The sequence below is a fragment of the Heterocephalus glaber genome, unplaced genomic scaffold, assembly GCF_053883595.1.
Source record: "Heterocephalus glaber isolate CG9 unplaced genomic scaffold, H.glaber_assembly_v1.0 deba00001805, whole genome shotgun sequence".
Taxonomy (NCBI): Eukaryota; Metazoa; Chordata; class Mammalia; order Rodentia; family Bathyergidae; genus Heterocephalus; species Heterocephalus glaber.
This window is the reverse complement of record NW_028258480.1, coordinates 663,662-688,128: the sequence shown is the minus strand read 5'-3', so window position 1 is coordinate 688,128 and position 24,467 is coordinate 663,662. Positions and strand designations below refer to the sequence as shown.

At 35.7% G+C, this 24,467-nt stretch overlaps 1 protein-coding gene across 1 annotated transcript; it reads left to right on the top strand.

Annotated features, from left to right (window-relative positions):
* The first annotated feature begins 19,987 nt into the window (after positions 1 to 19,987).
* LOC106008157 (olfactory receptor 8H1-like) lies at positions 19,988 to 20,935 on the top strand. The gene has a single exon (XM_013067477.1). It carries the CDS (start codon positions 19,988 to 19,990, stop codon positions 20,933 to 20,935), a length of 948 nt encoding a protein of 315 aa, XP_012922931.1.
* Positions 20,936 to 24,467: the final 3,532 nt, after the last annotated feature.

Here is a 24,467-nt window from a genome sequence, read left to right as displayed (position 1 = left end):
TGGGAACTGAGGCATGGGGCCCATGGATGGACCTGGGGAAAGATTGTGCAGACACCGAGTTTTCCCCTCACCCCGGCTCCCAAGAGCAGAGGGGATGAGGACAGCTGTGGTCCAGGCTCCCAGAAAGCAAACTTGCCAGAGCACAGAGGTCACCACAGAGGGTGGAGCTCAGCTCCAGACTGCAGGAAATGGCCCCTCTCACCTGTAAAGAGGCTGAGAAAGAGATACAGGGAAAGACAAGGGGATTTTCATGTTGTTCCTTCTATTAGACTCTGTCCCACAGTGAAATTCTACAGAAAATACTGGTCTCCAGTGCAGATGCTCCCACAAGGAGGCAGCATCACAGTGTGTATGATTTTGTAAGCATTATGCTATTGTGTGTGCACCTACAGGGTTTTACATTCTTTGTTAGGTTTTCTCCTGCCAGGGTTGTTTCACAGGATAACATTCTAGCACACAGGTATCTGTTAATTATTTAATTGGATAAACTCTGCTTATTTCTTTCCCTTTTTCATTTGTATTTTCCTCCTCTCTCTCCTTTATTCCTCCATTTCCCTGATCTTTTGAGTACCTCTCCCTCCCTCTTTTCTTGTTCTATGTAAATGTTCTTATTAAGACCTTCCTGCCCAGCCTGTCCCACCTTTTTCCCTCCTCCTTTCTAATCCTAAATTAGGAAAAATGTTGGAGAGTTTCTCAAATTTTAATTTATACATTGGTGAATGATTTGTTCTTTAGATATTGACATTACTGATGATTATTCTATCTTCAGAAAGCTGTGGTAAGAATTCAAACTACATAAAAGTTTTGAAACAGGAAGGAACCCTAACTATTAAATCCTAATAAAATGTTTCAGCTTTACTATTTTGTTTAACTTTCTTGTTATTCTTCTCAAGAGAACATCTTACTTGACTATATATGACAAAGTAGGTATTTTCCTACTAATAATTACCAAATTTATGGTAGTACCTTGGCCATTTATGTCTTTCTGCTTATTTTGTCTTTTAAAAAATAAAAAATTAACTACACTAAAATGATAAAATATATTACATGAATGTATCCTGTAGAAGAAGCCAGCCAGCCAGAAAAACCAGGATGTAGCTTCTAGTGCATTCCCATGAGGCCTGAGGATGCCTATTCATCCTCTCAGTTTTGTTAGTGAAGACTGGAGTCCTGTCCAATGCATGAGACATGAGGAGACTCCTTCAAAATAGGCTAACATACCCAGTCCTGGAAGAATATATTGAGTCATAAAATTAGAATAAAATACTCAATGCACTGTAGTATAATAATTATGCATACTTAAAAGTACACATCCAAATTAGTTTTACTCCCCCCAAAAAAATAACTGGAGGAAATTACTATTGGGCAAAGCAAACTTTAGCAAGTCTTGAATTGCTTTTTCTTTAAATTTTAGAGTTTTATGCTTTTTCCCAATGAATATGTGTTATGTCTATGGTCATCATTAATTTAAATATAGAAAAATTTCAGGTTAAAAAATTTGATTGTTCCATCCTTCATAGTGTCAGTTGTAAAGAAAGTATGACTCAAGAAATTTCTTCTCTAACTTCCTTGTCAAAAAATTCCTCATTAATCACTGAAATGTGCACATTATTCCTGGCAAGTTTATATAACTCTGTGTCAATTTAAAAAGTACATAAATGAAGTTCAGCAGAACCATGGAGCATCACAGGAGAAGATGTAGTGTTTATTTTCTAAATATGGGACTTCTAAGGGAAAAGACTAAATCTTTTGTTCAGTAAATCCTTGAACATTTGTCCTTGGAATCTAGCCAAGAAAACTTCCCTGGAAATTGCTCCCCGAGGATGAGCAAAGGCTGCTGTGTTCTGAATGAGGCCGACTGTGAGGAGAGGCACACACTGGTCTGTTTCCATTCACAGGTCTCCCTCAGACTCTTTTCAGAGGAAACTTCGGGGTGAACTTTCCATCTGATCAAGACTTGAACAAAATATCTAGGGTGATACAGTTTACCTCAGAATAAAAATATGATTGCAGAAAAGCATGAAGATAAATTACTCCTAGAAAAACTAAAAGATTACAATAATTTCCAGCTCACTATACAGCTTCCTGAATTATTTCTGAGAATATTTTGTGCTTGAAAAATTTTTAAAAAGACAACATTGGAAGACAGTTTCTTCAGCAACTTTTGTGCCCAGTAAATATCATTCTGATAATTAGACCAGATTATAAAAGATAAAAAAGAGGATTTTATAATAAAAATGTAGATATATATTATTTTTATATCCCCATAAGTCATGCTAAAATTTGCAGAAAAAGCAATATAGAGTTTGTGAAATCAAAGTATACAAGCAATGTCCATATTCTGAATATATAATGTTGTGAAGAATATTGATTTTGAATGGGCAAGGTAAAACATACATTTTTACAAGTGCTGAAGGTCCTTATCACCTCTGCCTGCCTCAAAAAGATGGGGACAAGTTATTTCAGTGGAATGAAAAGTGTTTACTCCACAGGAGAGACACAAGCCTCTTTTCCCTCAAATCTCTGTCTCCCTGTGTTAATTTCTGCCAGGGGCTTTATGTTCAAGTGACTTCAAGCTCCCTCCCTCCCTTTTCCAAGTTAAAGCAACCTTGACCTCCTGGGGTGGTATCTAAATGTTCTTCTCAGGCAGTCATGATATTTCTGAGACTGAGCTTTCATTCTCTGTGCAGTCATTTGAGTGGAGAAAGGAAGAGAATTCCTGCTCTCAGCCAGGGGAAGCTGGAAAACCAACTATTTTTAAAAATCCAAAAGTTTTGAAGATTCATTTTTCTGTCTGAGTTACTACTTCTTCAAGATTTAATATTACTGTGATTCACCTAAGTCCCCAGACAGAAATTACTTTAATTGGTATAGTAAGTCATTGAGGGGGGTGGGGAAGGACAATGAATAAGACATTAAAAATTGTTATTAGCATGGTCACTTTTGTATGCTTATTCAGGAATGGGGAAAACAAGTCCTAATCAGGGACACGTATTGTAAGTCTGTTAGAATTAAAAATATCTAGCTTGAATCAGTGCTACTATGTAACTACTGTTTTTTACAAAAGTAATCTCTGTGCCTTCTTTCTAATGTTAAGGATGTGGCTAAGAGTCCTTATAGTAATAATATTCTCCTGACAAGTGAATGTGTTAATAATGGAAAGAGTTTACAGTAGCATCAGTTTCAGGCTAAAAACAGGATGTAACCCTTTGATGAAAATAAATGGCAAACAGCCAAATCTATACATAGAAATCGTATTTTTTTCACTCTTCTTCAAAATTGTTTTCATTAATTTCAAGGAAGGGTATGAAAAATGCTGAGCAATTCACATAAATAAAAATAATTTTGGAGAAAGGATAATTATTAAAATGTATTGTCCAAAAGATAAGTGCACCAAAACACCATGGGTAGATTGAACTTGACCAGTTTGCCTGGCTTCATCCTCATGGAGCTGACAGACTCTGCAGAAACACAGCTGGTCCTCTCCATGCTCTTTCTCCTTATTTACCTGGTCACAGTGCTGGGGAATGTGAGGATGATACTGATCATTTGCCTGGATCCCCAGCTTCACATCCCCATGTACTTTTATCTCACTCACCTGTCATTTCTGGGCTCTCAGCTACTCAAGTGTCATCACCCCTAAAACCTTAGAGAACTTATTGACTTCCACCAAGAACATCACCTTCCTGAGCTGCTTTATCCAGATGTTCTTTTTTATTTTTTATTTGTTTATTTTTTTTGCTGCTGAATGTTTCCTTTTCTCCTCAATGGCCTATGATCACTATGTACCTATCTGCAGCCCCCTGCATTGCAGTGTCCATTCATTAAGTCTGCAGAACTGTGCCATGCCCTGCTTGCTGGATCCTATATTATTACCCTAGTATACTGCACTGTGATTATGATTTCCGTGAGTGGACTCCACATCTGCAAGTCTAATGTTATCCAGCACTTCTGTGACACATCCCAAATTTTAGCCCTGTCCTGCAGTGGTACTTCTGAGGTTGAAATCATTATATTCATTTGTGCTGGATCCAAATTTGTGTTGTCCCTCATCGCCATACCTGGATCCTATATCTCCATTCTCTCTAGTATCCTGAAAAATTAATTCCACTGGTGGAAAGAAAAAAGGCTTCTCCACCTGTGCATCCCATCTCCTGGGTGTCACCATCTTCTACAGCTCTATGATCTTTATTTATCTAAAATCAAAGATGTCCTACTCCTTGGGAAAGGATCAGGTGGTTTCTGTGTTTTACACAACTGTGATCCCCATACAGAAGCCTCTCATTTATAGTCTCAGAACTAAAGAGGTTAAAAGTGCTGGTGTTAGAGTCCTGCAAAAGTGAGAGGGTTCTAGACAATTAAAATAGCAGTAATGGTAGGCATTTACAATTTTATTCTGATTTATTTTTGTTCTTAGAAATTCTTTGATCTCATTCTAAAGAAAATTAATTTTTTTCTCCTTTCTGGTTGATCCTTACTTACCAAACATGACCTTGAACATTTGGATGCACAAGTACTTGGAAGTTCATATTATAGTTTGGAGTCATCAGTTAAGTATTATATTCCAGATATAAAAAACTTCTGCTGTTAAGGAAAGCTTTTGTGCATAAAGAAAAATTTTGTAATTTTGAAACTATATCATATAATATTTTTGTACAACTAAATTTTGAAATATTTTATAATAAAAAAGTACTTCATTTTTCATATGCCATTCTGTATATAGAGATTTTCAGTAGCAAAGTTTGGTTCAATTGTTTTCAAGTCAATATTATTGCATTTAGTTTCTAGATCTGGTGCTTCTCTAGCATTTGACAAACACTATTTCACTGAAATAATAAGGTTCATTATGCACAACTGCACTATATAGAATAATTCCATGTTTTTACCATCAGAAGATAGACATAAAACTTTTAGGACAATAGAATATCTGTTGGCTATTATCACCAGAAGGCTTAGAATCCTATAATAATTTGAAATAATAATAAGCACTACATATTTCTGCACAGTATTCCTTTATGGTTTACAAATCTCTTTCATTCAATTTACAAACTAAGAAACAGCTAAAAAAATAGGGCAGCAGTTCTCACTTTAGGATTAGCTAATATATTGAAGCAGACTTAAGTTATAGGAAAGTGATATATCTTATTGTTGAAGACAATTTAGAAAATGGTGATTATATATAAAAGAGAAATACATATCCATTGTTGCTTATTTTGTGCATGCTTTTCTAAATCGGTGGTTATTAATATGTCTATATATATTTAACACAATTCATGTCATTTCTTGTACAATCTTTGCCACTTTCTTTATTAAAGTTAAATTTAACTACCATGTACTCAGAATGTGAGAAAAATTGTTCCTCTCATTGTATAAGGCTTTGAACCTGAAATGTACTGAATTTACCAGTTTGAAAATCTATTATGTTAAGAATTAAGATTATCAATGTTTTAATATTTTAAGTGTAAATTATTTTAAAATAAATAACAAAAGTATTCCTATAATTACATTAATATTACTTAAAATCATATTTTACTTACCTTCAATATCTGTCTTTTCTAAAAATAAATATTTATAGATATTCCTGGTTTCTTTGTGATTAGTGTTAAGAATTTAAGAAATATTTATTGTTTGATATATTGAAAGGGCTCTTCCCTCATCACATAAAGGTCTTAATAATTTCATATATTTAGGGACTATTTCCACTCTCTACTCTGGATTTATTTTTATAAGGCATAGTTTTGTCTTATACTCATTTATTTGTGTTTTCATGATTTAGAAAGTACATTCTGTCAGTTTTTCTTGAAAAACCCATCAGTAGAATGTATGAGTTTGTAGACAAAATTTAAGTTAAAAAATACTTTAATTTAAAAATTTGTTTTAGTTTCATTATTACATGAGGAAGGAAAATATTTATATTATGTTATTATATGAACCTACTGTAATCTACTGATCTATGGGAACCATTCTAACTAAACTGAGTGGCTCATAGGCTTTGAATAACCACAAAACTCTGAGCAAGGGCTGGGTATATGTGGAACTTTGGCCACTGGTAAGGACCTGCACACAGATTATGCAGATACTCTCTTTTACTGTCACCCTCTTTCTCAATTCAGAGGATATTGAAGTTTCAGGAATTCCACAAAAGTAGGAATAATTAGTGTGTGTTTGTGTGTGTGTGTGCATCTATAATTATGTTATAATTAAAGTTATTGGTTTTTTAGCTATAGGGTGTTACTTTGGTCATTTTTTCTCATACCATGGTTGTTTTATGTGATTTCCTAACTGTTGTGTCTGGGGCTGTGCACCATAGCTTTACTCTCTTAGTAGCTCATTGAGATCCTAAACTAAACAATAAAGGGTTAAGGGAACAAGATTTGAAAGGAAAAACAAATAATTTTTATTTGCAAGAAAATAGGAAAGCAAGGAGAGCACAAAAAGCTACCTTGTAAGATGTAGGTAGAGGTCTTCAGAAAGTCTAATATCTGTGAAACTTTGTCTTCAGCATTCTTTAAGCAAAATTAGTCTCTCTTCCAGGTCCATACATGGAACTTGTCACAAGACTGATTCTCTGGACTCCATAGGTGGATCCCAGGCCCTGAATGCTAATCTGAGGTTCCACTGTCTACATGCACATTCCTAGGTGGGAAAGTTTGTCCTTATCAGGGTCTTATCTCTGCAATTTATAGGTTGGTGAGGAAGAACTTTATGTACAAGGTCTAGGTAGTGATTAAGTAATAGGACCGTAATATATTGATCATAGACTGTGAAAAAATTACATATATATGTATATACTATATGTATACTACATATGTATACTCTATATATGTATATGTATGCATATATATGTATAGTATACAAGAGTAAACTGTATAAGAGTTATATATGTACTATATATGTATACTATATGAGTTGTGTAGTCCCCTTTCCTTTCAACGCCAGTATATTTTGTCTTCTTAATTGTTCCCGCCAGTAAAGCTTTCACCCTTTATAGTCAGGATTAGCCAGAAAACCTAATGAGTAGCTTCCCGGCCTATAGACCCCTACACAACTTTTGTCAGATACACTCATCTGCTGGTTTATTAATTGGGTTCAACCTTCCTATATTTTTGCTCATTTTCCATTTATACTCCTTTCTCTTCTCTTTTTTCTTCATTCTATTCTCATACTCTCTCAAATATCCCCTTCCTCCCTTGTTCTTATACATAAATGTTCTCATGAAGTCCTATTTTCCTCTTTTCCCACCTTGTTACTCTCCATTTCTGTTCCTGGGTAGGGAATTTTTCAAAGAAGTTTAAAATTTCACATTGATATATGGTTTGTTCATGACATATTCACCATATCAGTGGCTATTATATCCAAAAAAATCATTGGTTAACAGTTTAACCTTATGATGATACACCACGGCCTAAAACATATCAAAACCACAAAGCCACTTACTCAAAAGATCTCCACACAATAGGTCTTCCATTCTCCATTCTCAGTGACTTTCAAACCTCAGCACCCCCACACACATGCACTGACACAAACACACACACATTCAAAGACTCATCAGAAAAAAAGGAAACAGTATATTTACAAAATTTATAATTCACTCCTAAAAATTGATCCCACTGATATGGCAGAGGAAGAAAACTGTTAAAAATTAGAGTAAAAATGATGAATAAGAGCAAAAATGATTCTCATAAAAATCTTAATTCATCAAACACTTAAATAGTTAATGAGATCATGGAAGATAAAAATAGAGAACTGAATGAATCAAGGAGGGAATCATGGTACGATATATGATAGACTGCATTACTAAAAATAGAAATTCTGTGAAAAGAACTAAGAAATCCTCAAAGTCAATCTTTAAATAGTCAGTTGAATAATTCAAATGAAAGTATCAATGTCAGTTAAGATGAATAACAAGAAAGAATATCATAATTAAATGACAAAGTGGATGTTCTGCAATAAAAGCCCAGTAAGAGAATAAAGAGAAGTAATGAGAAAATTATTTAAGAAACATTTGAAATTCTCAAAGAATAAAATGAAGACTCAAGTAGAATGATATAGTTCAGACCAATGGCATACAAAGCTTACTCACTGGAATTCTAGGAGAAATTTCTACTAGGGAACAGACACAAATCAACATGACCAAAAAGAATTTCTACATAACATATCATGTCATATTGCAAAAAATATTTAGACATACAAGATTGAACAGAGATAAAAAGAAATGCTAAATTGATTAGAATTATTAATCAAAGGTAAAAATAAATTTATCCACCAAAAATTGAACATCCAGAAGGACTTCAATTGATGTATTTCAAGCCCTGAAGAAAAATTACAAATTTACAGTACTATACCTAGGCAAATTGAAGGAAAAATAAAGTTCTTCAAAGAGAAGTCTAAAAAATATTTACTGAATAAAACGTGTTCAAAAATTGTTAAGGGAATTTGGAAACAGATAATGAGAGCAGTCACAATCATGAGACCAATGGGAAAAAATGCATCTTATTGTGAGAATAGGAAAATAAAAGAAGTACCAGATATAAAACAAACACTAGAAAAAGAACAACATGAGGTAAATTAATAGAAAACATTTAATAATATTCAATGAAATTGTCTTGTCTTCAGTGAGTGATATAAAATTACAGATTGGATCAAAACACAACACCTAGATATATGGTGCCTGAAAGAATCACATGTGGCTCCAAAAGACATTGATTGAAAGTTAAAGAAACTTCAGCCAACTTGAAGACTAAAACAAGTTGGAGGAGCTAGGCTTAGATCCACCAAAGTAAACTTCAAACAGAAATTATTCAGAAGAGATAAAGAAGGTTACTGCCTATTAGCACAGGGAGCAATTTACCAAATGACAACCACTGTAAATATGTATGTACCCAACATTGATGTACCCAGTCTCACAAAACCCTTCATGCTATAAAAGGCCACATAGAATTCAACACAATAGCTGTGGGGTCTTCAATATCCTATTCTCACAAATACATGGTCAACTAGAATTAACACAGCAAAGAAAAATTAGAGTTAGACTTTGCTCTAATTCAACTGCACTGAACAGAATACTACAGAGATTTTCATTAAAAACAGACTAGTCCACATTATTTGCAGAATTTGTTGGAAATTTCTTCAAAATAGACAATATTTTAAGCCCATAAATAAGTGTTATTGAATTTAAAATATTAAAACAATCTCAGGTGTCCCATAGTGTCAAAATATGATGAATCTATAAAGCAACATTGAAGAAAACACAGAGAAAAGAGTGGCACAGTGAGTGAAAATTACACTATTGAATAATAAATGGGGCCCTGAAGGTACAAAAAAAGAAACTCAATAATTCCTATAAATAAATGATAATGCAAATACAATATATCAGAATCTGAAGCCCACAATGAAAATAGTTCTGAAGAAAATTTAGTGCTATGCCAATGTTAGAGAAAAAGGGATCATAAATAAATAACCTAATGATGTAACAAAAGTTCCTAGAATGACAAGCACTAAACAAATTTAAGTCCAATGGATGGAAAGAAATATATACATGTCAGAGAAGAGGTTGATGTGAGGCAGGGATGGGTTGGGGTGACTTAGAAAATTCATACTATTGATTTTTGTTGGCAAACCTCTCAATAGAACCTTTGACTTAGAAAACAATATTTAAATTGAGGAAACTCATAAATTTTAAGTAAATAAGTGCTATTTTATTTTCTTTATTCCTTAGGGTATAAAGGATTTGTATCATGTTATTAAATAAGCATAATAAAATCTCTTGGCCATAAGAAAGATTTAAACTATTTGCATTTGCCCAATCATTTATTTCTCATATTACTACATAGCACATATAGTAGAAGTTATTTCTCTGAAATAATGTAAGATCTCATGCCTTCTTTCACAGTGCCATGTCATTGTGCTATGAAATATAAATAATGATTTTTTAAAGGCCACACTGCAATACAGCAAAATAGGAACACCTGGTTTTGCTTCTTAATAATTAATAGTTAGATGGCAATAGTGCTATTATATTTCACTAAAAGAGACGTTATTGAAACATGTGTGGTGTTCAATATTTTGTACAGTTTCTAATAGAAGACACGATGCTTGGCATTGGGGCCTAGAGCTTCAAAGGGACAAACATAAACTTAGATACAGAAAATGAATTTGATACAGGCACAAATATAAACTTAGATACAGAAAATGAATTTCATACAAGAAAGAATAACTTATGAGGTGTTGGATGATGAAAGGCAGGGTAATTATATTAGAAAACAGTTTTCCTAGTGTGATAAAACTCTCAGGAATAGACTTGCTCAACACAAAATTATATTTATGGCTATCACCGGAATTTATGAGTGTTTGATGCTCTGTTGCTCAGATTACTTTTGGGTTGGCTGGTTTTGGCAGGCAACTCAGTGCTCAGGTTCTCCTATCTTTTGGCTCTGTTATCTTCTTCCACATACTCAGAGGGAGTTCATCCAATACTCAGTGTGAAGGACAGGTGAGAATTTGTTTTACAAAGGAAAAACCATTACACAGAATGTATTCATATGAATGCTTTTCATAAAATAATTTATTAAATATATAATTAGATATTACTTATTCTTCTAATGTACTCTTAAAGAACTTTACTTTTTAATCCTCAAATTCATTAGTGGAATACTTTTACAATATATTTTACTTTTCATTTTAATTTTTATGAGGACTTGGTGATACTTTGTTTTATTCTTGATATTATAATTGTGTTCTCCAGCCTCTTGTTGCCTTTGCTGCCTTGTGTGTGTCATGTTTTTGCTCCTCTGCAAGGCTGTTTGCCATCACTGTCTTGGAGCCAGGTGATGCTGGACTGAAACCTCTATTAACTTGGCATGTAACATATTTGTTAAAAAGAAACCCTATGACTTGGTAGACAAAGGTCTGACAAAGAGTTGCTTATCAAGATCTTTTACTGACCTTCCTATTCACAATACCACCCCCACCCCAGTGCTGATGAGCTGAGCCACTCTGGTGCCAGCAGCACACATGTGCCCTCAACTGCTGTTGAAATGAGAAGTCACATAAACAAGTCTCAAAAACAGACTTCTAGATCACCTAAAGCAACCCCAAAGGCAAAAGAGATGGAAAAAATCTGATACTTAACTACCTGGACTCCTTGAACTGGCACCAAAAGAGGATCTGGAAAAAATAAAATCAGAAATAATTTCTCAGATAATAGCAGAGATTGTGCCCATGGTGCAAGATATGATTAATGAATCTTGAAAGGACACAGGTAAAAAATATAGGAGCTGAGAAACATGATGTAATCACAATATAGGAAACAAATAGAATCCATAAAAGAGATACAAGCAGATTTCCAGGAGATTAAAAACTGCACTGAAAGTTTACAAAGTAGAATGAACCAATGTGAGGACAAAATTTCAGATATAGAAGATAAAATTGCAATTAGTGACCAGGAAATGAAAAATTTCTTTAAAATAGTAAATGACCTCAAGAAATCAATCCAGCAGCTGGTAGATGATGCAAAGAAGAATAACATTAGACTGATCAGAGTCAATGAAGAAACAGGAGGGAGTGGAGATTACATAAAAAAAATCTTTTCAGAGAAGTGACGGTAGAAAACTTCCCAATCAGAGGAAAAGAACTTGAAATACACAAAAATGAGGCATATAGGACTCCAACTTGCCATCTTAAAGAAAATCTACACATAGACATATAATAGGTAAGATTCCAGAAACCCAACAGAAGTACAAAATTCTACAAACAGAGAAAAGAAACAAATCACCTACAAAGGAAAGGCCATCAAAATCAAGCAGACTTCTCACCACAAACTCACAAGGCAAGAAGAACTTGGAGTGATGTATTTCAAGGACTAAAGGAAAATGGCCTCCAACCAGGGTTGATGTACCCTGCAAAACTATGTTTCAAAATTGGAGAAATAAGATACTTACATGAGAATGAGCACCTTAGGAACTTCAAGAATACCAAACCAGCACTCCAAAAAATTTTAGGCAATATCCTAGTAAAAGACAACAAGGGTTACAACCCCAGGAAGCCCAGCAGAATGAATCTATTGGGCATAACAAGAAATTAAATGGAAAGGGGGGGGGGAATCCACCAAAAAGAAAAAGTCATGGAAATGATGTCAATACATATATAACCATCAATGTTAATGGTCTCAATTCATCAATCAAAAGATATAGACTGGCAGAATGGGTCAAGAAGCAAGATCCAACAATATGCTGCATACAAGAAACACACTTAATTCAAAAAGAAACTCACAGACTGAAAGTTAAAGGGTGGAAAACAATACTGCATGTGACAGGAACTGAAAAAAAGCAGGAGTAGCTGTCCTCTTTGCAGGTCAATTGGATTTCAAACCAAGACTGAATAAGAAAGACAAAGAAGACACTACATCCTTGTAAAGGGAAAATATATATATATAATTATATATAATATAATAATTATATATAATTATATGTATAATTATATATTATATATATATTTCACTTTACTTTTGTGGTGTTGGGAATTAAACCCATGTCATGAGCAATAGGCAAGCACTATACCATTAAGGTACATATCCAGCCCTTATTAAACAAGCAGCAATAAAAGACTGCTTGAATAATATTGATCAATTTTCCCCAGTTCTTTGTTATTTTTCTGATAAATGTTATTTTAATATGTAGCTTAAATTCATAATGCAATAGTATAATTTTCCTTAGTCCTTTAGAATTGAAGTAATTAGAATTAAAATTTACAATGTTTGTCACATTTCATTTTGTATTGTTACCTTTGTCCCTCCTGTTTCTGCATAGACTCATGTGTCCTTCATAGTTATCTTTTGCAGGATCCTTTGAACTGCCTAACCAACGGCTTCTTAAAGTTCTTACAGTAAAAATGTGTTTACATGTATATCCTCATATTTTTCCAGTTCCATTACTGCTTAATGTTAGATTACTTGATAGTGCCCTGCAGTTACTTTATACTTTTTTCATTCCATTTTCTTAAAATTCATTCTGTTTATAAAATTTCTGTTGTTTCATTTTCTACTTCATGATTATGTCTTAATTTGCAGTGACTCCACTGATGACCCTAGTGTAGGATTCTATGTATCTGATTTTATCTGTTAGTGGCTACATGAGTGTGTGTGTGTATTTCAGTGTGATCTCAAATACTTTCCATAACTTCCATCTACCTAGTGAAAATTCTGAAAAGTTCATGTATGTTGTTTACCCTCTTGACTAGAACATTTATTCAAATATCTCTTGATGACTTTAGACAAATACCACCAGGAACGCTGCATTTGAACAAGTTGATCATATTAATTATGCTTATACATGTTTGATAGTGATGAACAGAGAAGACTTGGAGAGCTAATATAAGCTCTTTCAATTACAGGTTCACTGGTTTTCACATCTGCTCCTGGTTGGCTTTCACTATAGGTTAATATGCAGCTGAGATTCCTCGGTGCTTACAGTGCTTACATCTTGCTTCCACCCTTTGGACAAAGTGGGCAATTTCATGGGTTCCATGTATTGTTGGAAGGACCTTTCTTTGGAATTTAGATTATGTGAATGATTGTGAATTCTATCTTGGGAAGGGCTCAATGAAAATTGCGAGTTTGTAGATGAACTGGATTTTAAACAAGGTTTGAAGAAATTTTATTGTAGGCTTTTACAACTTATGTGCAAATGGAACTTCTCTTATCCATTGCTAGTACTAAGAGAATCTTTTCTATGTATAACACCACATTTACCAGTGCACTACACACTTCTGAATGTGGAAAATGTAATGGTACCTCAACTCAGCCCTTTTCTAACTGATCCTATGCATTCTGTTCTGCTGCTACATTGTTTCTTTGTTCATTCGTTCTTCTATTGGTTCCTTCAGGTTTCCTCTGCCCTTCCTTCCTCTCTCCCTGTTTTGCCTGTTCCTTGTGATTTTCCTTCTATCCTTCACTTCTTCCTTTCCTCTCTCCCTCTCTTCTTTCTTCCTTCTTGCCTTCTTTTATTCCTTTCTTCCTTCCTTCTTCTAGTATTTTTGGGACTGTATCCTATTAACTCAAGCCAAAATTTGTAATGTCCCAATCACTGCAGTGACTTATAAAATCTAGTGGAAATTATTTTGTATACATTAATATTCTGTCTTATTTCTGTCACTGAGTTCATGAAGCTCTTCAATTAAAGTGAAAATATCAGGCAATTCCTTCAATTCTTTATGCAAAGTAAACTTAAAAACCCGAGCTCTGTTGCTAGGCAACTTAACTTATTATTTGCACATCATTCTATAGAGATATGTGGCCGTGAGTCAAGTATGTAAAATTTTTGTATATGTTTTTTGCACCTGGGATACAATGAAATAGTCCAACAGTTTCATGGAGATACAACCACAGAAAGTACAGGCATGAATAAAGTTGTGCAGTAGCTAAAATGCTGCATGGATATACACATTATTACTGTTGCAAGGGAGAAAAATTTCCTCATTGTCTTAGGATTTCTGGCTAGCTGTGCAAATGTTAAGACGAAAACAATTTAACTATGGTGAATATGCAAATTTATTCCATGAAATTTTATGTGACAATAGGCTAGAAAATCCAAGGTTAAGACAAGCACCCTTCACAATTCAGTTCAGAATATTTTTTCATTGGTACATATAGCTATTGATAGTTTTACTCACCCTAGCTCTCCCATCCTCTCCTCTTTTGTTTTCAGCACCAGGAAGCAAACTCATGACCTTGAGCTAGCTAGGCAGTCACAGTGCCTGTGTTAAATCCCCAGCTCTTACTTCTCCTTTCTTACCTTTCTCTAATCCCCTTCCCATCACCAAAATACACAATTTTTTTATTATTTCATATTCTCTCTCTCTCTTTCTCTTTCCCTCCCTCCCTCCTTCCCTCCCTCCCTCCCCCCCTCTCTCTTTCTCTCTCTCTTTCTCTCTCTGTTGGAGACAGGGTCTCACTACCTAGTATAACTTAGGCTCTGGACTAATGATGTCAGCCACTGGAGATGATCCTCCTACCACTGATTCCTGAGTGATTAGATTACAAACTGATGTCACCATGCTTGCTGCTATCTTTGCTTCCTTTTTTGCTTTTGATGGGGAGATCAGTGGAAAAAATGTCTTTCTGTGTCACCCAGGCTGACCTCGAACCCCAGTTATCCTCCTTCCCGAGTCCCTATGTTTTGTGATTGCAGAAACACAACACTATCCCTTGATTTCCTTTTTTTTCTTTGCTCTTCATATTATTTACATGTCATGTCTCTCATATAAGAGATGTCATGCAGTCAGAGATACTTGTCCAAGCCAGTGGTTACTCAGCTCTATGAGGAGAATGGGGAGCCAGAGGGTCAATAGTTTGGGACATGGGAGAGCTAGCAATCAGTAAAACTCAATGTATGATATCTAAAAAAGAGGAGCAACGGGGCCAGGGATTTAATTCAGTGGTCCTGTCACCTGCCTTGCATGTGAAAGGTCCTGAGTTTAATCCCTAGTACCAAAAAAACCCCAAACAAAAACCAAAACAAAAACAAAAAACAAAAAGGTGAGAAACTGAAGTACTTTACATTCACAGAGTAAATGGTTGCTCAGTACAGAGGTGAATTTGCCCTTGCTCATGATGAAAAAAAAGAAACCTCCCCATATTAAAAGTGCCAACTCTGCTACCAGAGATAGAGCCTGAGGAGAAGGAGACCTGAGTTGATCCTAGCAAGTAGGAAAGTAGTGGTGCTTCCCAGTATTTCCCTGTGCAGTGAGACAGCCTTGGGTCTGGCACCATCTTCAATGCCCCTTCTCCCTCTGCCTAAGTACAACAGGCAGGTTAAGGATTTCAACAACACTGCTCTGAGAGGTATCTGGAATCTCTTTCTCTATTTTGGTAGGTGGAGTAGGAGACCAGACACACCCTTGTTTTCTGGTCTTCAGGATGCAACAGCCACTTCTTTCCAGACAGACAGTAGGATGCTCTTAGTAGTTAGGTTGGAGCCTAAAGATAGACAGCTGGGACCAAAAGAGTGAAACCAAGGGACTAAGCAAGTGACTTAGTGCCTGCCTTGCTGAAAAGCAGACATCAGGGCAGGAAATTCTCCATGGAGTGAGACAGAGAGCATTAGTCTAGCTGGTGGTGAGTACATCCAGTCCAGTGAAGGGGAAGAGCAGAACACAATAAGCCAAGATATAGAAAACAAGGTGCACAATGAACACTGCTGCAGGCCAGAGCTCAATCACAGGGGCATTTGTGTGAGGTGGGATCTAAGGCTGGGAGCTGGGTTGCAGAGAGGTCCAGAAAGCAGGGGGTGTTTAGCTCCTTATTTCAGTGAAGTCCCTGAAGCCCCAGGTTCTGTGCTCGTCTGGAAGGTTTCAGAGTAACCAAGGCAGTCCATAGACACTGGGCATCAAAGCGTCCAGGAGCCAGGCCTGGGAAATGAGGCACTGTGGGCATGGTTGGGACTTGCACACAGATTTGGCAGACACCACATTTTCCCCTCACCCTGGCTCCCAAGAACAGTAGGGATGAGGACATCAGTGGCTGTCTCCCCAAGGGCAAACCTGGCAGAGCACAGAGGTCACCAAAGAGGGCAAAGCTCAGCTCTAAACTGAAGGAAATGGCACAGAGCTGAGAGGAGACACAGGGAAAGACAAGGGGATTTCCATGTTGCTCCTTCCTTTAGGCCCTGTCCCACAGTGGAATTCTATAGGAAATACTGGTCTCCAGTCCAGATTCCCCACAAGGCTGCAGAATCACCATGTGTGTCATTTTGTAAGCATTATGCTATTGCATGTGGTCCTACAAGGTCTTACCTTCTTTTGTTAGGGTCTCTCCTGCCAGGGTTGTTTCACAGGTTAACATTCTAGTACACATGTATCTGCTAAATCTTTAATTGGACTCAAGTGGAACAGATTAGAAGATGCAGAAACAATGCCAGACACACTTAGCCATCTTATCTTCAATAAAGGAGCCAAACACCCTCACTGGAGGAAAGATAGCCTCTTTAATAAATGGTGCGGGAAAAATTGGGTTTCAACTTGCCAAAGATTAAAACTACACCTATATCTCTAACCATGCACTCAACTAAAATAGAAATGGATTAAAGATCTAAATATTAAAATAGAAACACTGAACCAGTTGGAACAGAGGTTAGGTAGAACTCTTGAAGACATTGGTGTAGGAAAAGATTTTATGAACAAAACCTCAGTTGCCCATGACCTATCACAAACAATCAACAAGTGGGATCTCTTCTAATTGATATTGACATTATTGATGATTATTCTCTCTTCATGAAGAAGTGTTAAGAATTCAACCTCACAGGAAAGTTGTGCTACAGGAATAAACCTTACCTCTCAACCCTTAGTAAAATATTTCAGCTTTATTACTATGTTTAACTTTCTTCTCATTCTTTTGAAGAGAACAACTTACATGACTATATAACAAAGTAGGTATTTTCCCACTAATTATTACCAATTTTATGGTAGTATCCAGGCTGCTTATGTTTTTGTGGTTATTTTTCTTTAATAAAATAAATAAACAGGTACACTAACATGACAAAATATATTACATGAATGTAGCCTGTAAATAACCTATCCAGACAGACAAACCAGAATATAGGTTCTGTCCCATCCCTGAGGAAACTGAGCATGCCTATTTGTCCTCTCAGTTCCATTAGTGAAGACTGGAGTCCTGTCTACAGAATGAGACATGAAAGGGGTCTTAAGTAATAGGCTAATACACCCTGGCCCAGCAGAATATATTTAGTCATAAAATTAGGATAAAATATTCAAAGCACTGTAGTATAATAATTATGCAAAAGTAAAATTATACATCCAAATTAGATTTTTTTCACAAAATAGAAAAGAATGGAGGAAATTACTATTATATAAACAAAGTGTAACAAGTCTTAAATTGCTTTATTTATTTATTATAATGTTTTCTACTTTTTACTAATGAATAAGAATTATGTCTATGGCCGAGTCATTCATTTAAGTATAAAAAATTTCCTGGCCAAAAGTTTGATTTTTTCCATCCTTCATAGTGTCAATTGTAGAGAAATTAGGACTCAGGAAATTTCTTTTCTAACTTCCTTGTCAAAAAATCCTGATTCGCCACCTGCTGCGCAAGCGCAAGGACCTGAGTTCAATCCCCGGTACCAAAAAAAAAAAAAAAATCCTGATTAATCACTCAAATGTAGATATTATTTCTGACAAGTATATCTAATTATGTATCAATTTACAAAGTAAATAGATGAAGTTCAACAGAAACTTGTAGCATCACATGAAAAGATGAAGAGTCCATGTTGTAAATGTGGGGCTTTTAAGGGAAAAGACAAAATCTTGAGTTCATTACAGTTTTGAAATCTTCTCCTTGGAAATGGTCCAAAAAATCATCCCTGGAAATTGCTCCCTGAGGATGACCAAAGGCTGCAGTGTTCTGAATGCCCAGTATATGAGGATGACTGGGAGGAGAGGCACACAGTGGTCTCTTTCCACTCACAGGTCTCCCTCAGACTCATTTCAGGGGAAATTTTGGGGTGCTCTTTCCATCCAATCAAGACAAACAAAATTTCTAGGGTGATACATTTTTTCCTCAGAATAAAAGAAATGAATGCAGAAAAACATAAAGATAAATTACCCCTAGAAAAACAAACAGATTACAATAATTTCGAGATCACTATATTGTTTCATACTTTGTTTCTGAGAATATTTGGTGCTTGACAAATTTCTGAACAGACAACATTGGAAGACAGTTTCTCAGCACCTTGGCTGGGCAGTAAGTATCATTATGAGAACCAGACTGGAATATACTAGATAAAATAAAGGGGATTTTATGAAATAAATATGTACACACATAATTTGGGCTTCACCATAAGTAATGTTAAGATTTTCAGAAAAAGGAATATAGAGTTTGTGAAATCAAAGTATACAAGCAATGTACGTAATCTGAAAATACAATGTTGTGAGGAAAATTGATTTTGAATGGGAAAGTTAAAAATACATTATTACCAGAGCTGAAGGTCCATCCTGCCTCTGGCTACCTCAAAGAATTTTTGGAAAAGTTATTTTGGTGGGAAGAAAAGGGTTTATTTACTCCACAGGAGAGACAGGAGCTTCTGCTCCCCACAAATCTCTGTCTCCCTGTGTTAATTTCTGCCAGGACTTTTATGTCCAGGTGACTTCAAGCTCCCTGCTTCCTTTTTCCAAGTTTAATCAGACCTTGACCTCCTCGGGTGGTATCTGAATTTTGTTTCCAGGGAGTCATGATATTTCTGAGACCAAGCATTCATTCTCTGTGCAGTCATTTGAGTGGGGGCAGCAAGAGTATTCCTACACTTGGGCAGGGGAAGCTGGAGAAGAAGCCTGTTTTTAAAACCCAAAAGTTTTAAAGATTTTCTTTTTCTCTGTTATTATATTTTCATGAAATTAATATTAATGTGGGTCACCTAATTCCCAAAAAGAAATTACTTTAATTAGTATAGTAAATCATTTTGAACAAAAGGACAATGAATACTACACTAAAAATGTTTTTTTTAGCATGGTCATTATATATCCTCACTCAGGATTGGTAAAAACAGTCCTGATCAGGGACACAGCACTGTAAGTCTCTTTTCTGAAGTCAAATATCTGTGTAGAATCAGTGATAATATGTAACTGCTCTTTTCTAGATAAGTAATCATGTGCCCTTTTTCAGAAGTTAAGGATGTGGATAAGAGACGTTATCATATAATATTTTCTTAATAATTGAATGTGTCACTAATGGAAAGAGTTTAGATAGTGACAATTTCATGCTAAAAACAGGTAGTAACACTTTAATATATCAGAAACAAATGTCACTTTATACCCATATCTATATGTGGCAATTATATTTTTCACCCCTGTTCACAATGGTTTTTCATCAATTTCTAGAAACATTATGAAAAATACTGAGTCATTCACATAAATCAAAATATTTTTGGAGACTGCATAATTTTTAAAATTTATTGTTCAACAGATAAGTGCAGAGGAATCCATGGCTAGATGGAACTTGACCAATGTTCCTGGTTTCATCCTCATGGGGCTGATGGGCTCTGCAGAGACACAGCTGGTCCTCTCCATGCTCTTTCTCCTGATTTACCTGATCACAGTGCTGGGGAATGTGGGGATGATACTGATCATTCACCTGGATCCCCAGCTTCACACCCCCATGTACTTTTTTCTCACTCACCTGTCATTTCTCGACCTCAGCTACTCAAGTGTCATCACCCCGCAAACTTCACAGAACTTACTGACTTCCACCAAGAGCATCTCCTTCCTGGGATGCTTCACCCAGATGTACTTTTTTATAGTGCTTGCTGCTGCCGAATGTTTCCTTCTCTCCTCCATGGCCTATGATCGCCATGTAGCCATCTGCCACCCCCTGCACTATCCAGTTGTTATGTCCACAAGACTGTGCCATTCCCTGGTCACTGGCTCCTATGTTATTGGCTTTGTGGATTCCACTGTGAATGCAGTTTGCATGAGCCAACAACACTTCTGCAAGTCTAACATCATCCAGCACTTTTTCTGTGACACATCCCCAGTTTTAGCCCTGTCTTGCAGTGACACATTTGAGGTTGAACTTATTATATTCATCTTTGCGGGATCCACTATAGTGCTGTCCCTCATCATCATATCAGGATCCTATTTGTCCATTCTCTTCACTATCCTCAAAATTAATTCCATTGCAGGAAAGAAAAAAGCCTTCTCCACTTGTGCCTCCCATTTCTTGGGAGTCACTATCTTCTACAGCACTACAATCTTTACTTACCTAAAACCGAAGTCATCCTATTCCTTGGGAAGGGATCAAGTGGCTTCTGTGTTTTACACAATTGTGATCCCCATGCTGAACCCTCTCATTTACAGTCTCAGAAACAAAGAGGTGAAAAGTGCTGTTGTTAGAGTCCGGAAAAAGAGACAGGGTTCTAGAGAATTAAAATAACAGTGATGCTTGGTATTTAACCTTTTCCACTTTTCTTTCTTTCTTCTATGAAATTCCTTTGTCTCATTCTAAAAAACAAATCTATTTTTTTTCCTTTTCCATCTAATCTTTATTCTTGGTACCAGGGATCGAACTCGGAACCTTGCAAGCTTGTGAGACAAGCAGCAAAACCACTGAGCTAAATTCCTGGCCCTCAGCTACTCTTTATTGACATCATGAATTTGGACATTTTGAAACACCAGTACTTACAAATTTACATTATAATTATGATTCATCAATTAAGTGTTAAATCTAAGATGTACAAACTCTATGTTTTTAAGGAAAGCTTTTGTGTAAATAATTTTTTTTCTAATTTTCTAAACTATATTCATGTACTGTTTCTCCCAACCTAAATTTAAAAATTTTTTATAATGAAAAAGCATTTTATTTTTCATATGTTTTTCTGTTTACAGTGATTTTCAGCAGCAATGTTTGGGTCAACTTCTATCAAGTCATCATTACTGCATTTAGATTTTACATCTTGTGATTCTCTAGCATGTGCCAAATGCTGATTTACTGAAATAATGTTTCTGTATGACCATATGCATGATATATAATAATTCCATGTCCCTCTCATCAAAGGATGGACATAAAACTTTTAGGAAAATGCAGTAAGTGCCGGCCATGATTGGCAGAAGGCTTGAATTCCTACAATGTTTTGACATAATAAAGAGGGCATTTTTCTGGACAATATTGTTTTATGTTTTACAAGTGTCTTTTATTCCAATTAATTTACATACTAACCTACAGCTCAAAAAATAGGGCAGTATTTCCCATTTTAGGATTAGGTAATATATTGAAGTAGGCTTTAGTTACAGGAAAGTGATATATCTTAATGTTAAAGGCAATTTGGGAAATGGTTATGTATAAAAGACAAACACTGTATCCATTGTTGCCTCTTTTGTGCATGCTTTTCTAAATCAGTGGTTATTAATATGTCTATATATAACACAATTGCTGCCATTTCTTGTACAATCTTTACCACTTTCTTTTTTAAATTTAAAGTTAACTATCTAATAAACTGTATAATTAAAACATATAAGATCATCATGTACTCAGTATATGAGAAAAATTATGCCTTTTTACAATGCTTTGAACCTGAAATGTACTGAATTTACCAATTTGAAAATCATGAGCAATAACTGCAGTTAAGTGTGTTCCTGTGAGCCATGAGGACACCAAAACTTTCAGTGACATGACAATGAGCTTCAGCCACTGTCGTCTTTGCCTGTCTCTTGTGTCTTCAGGTTTATAGTGTTCTTTTAAAATAAATTAATGATTATCACATCTGCTTCATATGTTATCCTTTTAAAGTAAACCTGCTGTAAAGGAAAGAACTGACAGTGAATTTACAATAAATTTAGATCAAAAAGGGATAAAAATCTTCTTATTTTTAAAAATACTTTACATTTTTAATGTCAGTTTAAAATTTCTCTTTGGCATCTTAAGGTAATTTGATAGTGTACAGTTCCATTCACAAGTAAGATATTTTATTTCAACTTATATAAAAATTATTACACTGATTGGTTCCCTCTAAACATGTGATTATAAAATTATCACATTTTTCAAATTGAAGTTATTTTACATAAAAAATATTTCATCATTTTAGGTGTCTAAAGTGCAAAATTTCCATGTTAACAATTAAGATTTATCAATGTTTTAATATTTTAAAAATATGTTATTTTTAAATCAAATACAGAATTATGCCTATTATTCCATCAATATTACTAAAAATTGTATTTTATTTACCTTCCATATCTGTCTTTTCCAAAAATTGATACTTGTAGATATTCCTGGTTGTCTTTCTTTGTGACTAGGATTAAGAATTTAGCAAATATTTATTGTTTGATGTATTGTTAGGGCTCTTCTTTCATCACATAAAGGTCTTAGTGATTTCATATATTTATGGACTATTTCAGCTCTCCACTCTCCAATCTCCACCTGTTTTTATAAGACATAGTTTTATCTTATATTCATTTATTTGTATGTTAATGCTTTAAAAAATATATTGTATGAGTTTATCTTGGAAAACCCATCAATAGAATGTGTGACTGTGTAGAAAACATTTACGTTAAAAAAATTCTTTAATTTTAATTAAATTAAATCAGATTTATTTTCTTTATTACATAGGGTGGAAAACATTTATATTATGTTATTCTATGAACCTGCTGTAATCTATTGATCCATAGTTGCCCTTCTAACTAACCTGCATGGCTCATAGGCATTGGGTAGCCACAAAACCCACAGCAAGGTGTTCCAGCCAATTTGGTAAATCTCTAGTGATGGGTGTGGAATATTTTTTAGCCTCTTACTGAATGGTGTCTAATGGGAGAATAAATGGTAACACATAGTGTAAACTACAGAATCTTCTGCCCATTCACCATGACAAAGAGGAGGATTCTCCCTCGAAGTTATGGGGTCTAAATGAGGTCATACTACAGTTCATGGGCACATCTAAGAAAGGCTAAATAGGTGTTCACATGGCAAATAAATACACCCTAAAGGCCAGACAGTCCTTACAGTGGCTGAGAGGCCTAGGCCACTCAACTGACTGAGTGTGTCCTCCCACAAAGATACACACCCTTCCTTTGTCTGTTGAGATATCATTCAAGGGTGCACCACATAAATACTAAGACTTCTTTCTCTATGTCCAGATGTCTTCTATTTATGTTGTTCTTGTATTTCACAGTCTTATCTATCTCCTGCCTGCCCTAAGTCTCTCTACCGTGGGGTCATCATCTTAACAAACTTTCACATCCATGATTTTCAGGCAGTTAGCCTGCAGCAGTCATAAGGTAAGGTAGTCCTCCCCCATCCTCCCCCATACAACCCTAGTTCACACCCTCTCCTATTCTTCCAGACTCTCCTGCCAGCAACTCCCTCACTTTTGTCTCTCCTCCTGCCACCTCTCCCCCTATAGGTGAGCATCTCCATTCCAGGCAGCAGGTCACCACCTCAGGAAGAGGCAACCCAGAGTCTCTCTTGCCTTTGAGGGAAGCCCCTCCTCCCAGTGGGGAAGGCCCATGAACCTGCCCATCATTGTATATGTTCCCTTTCCACTTCTGACCTCTACAACTGGAAAACCCAGAGTCCACCATTCCCTGAGAAACCCATGGATCTGATTTCTCTTGTAGAGTCCATCTCTAGGCCTCATCTACAAAACTGGGGTGATGGTCAGCAGTTGTTACTGACCCTGTTCAGTGCTGAGGGATGGGACAGGATGAGGATTGAGGCTTGAAAGGTCTTATTGGTGGGGCTTTAGGAGGAGGCCCACGAATTGCTGAAACAATGATACAATGATTCTTCTTGGAGCAGTCTAAATGGGATCTGAATTCTTTAAGGGTGAAAGAGGCTTTCATCACATTTTACCAAAACTTGTTGAACAGGATTTCAGCAGCAGTTTGGAAACCCATAAGTCTGTCAAAAACCACAGAAGTAATGCAGGGACCAGAGGAGTTCCCTGTTGGATTCCTGGAGAGCCTCAGTCTTTCCA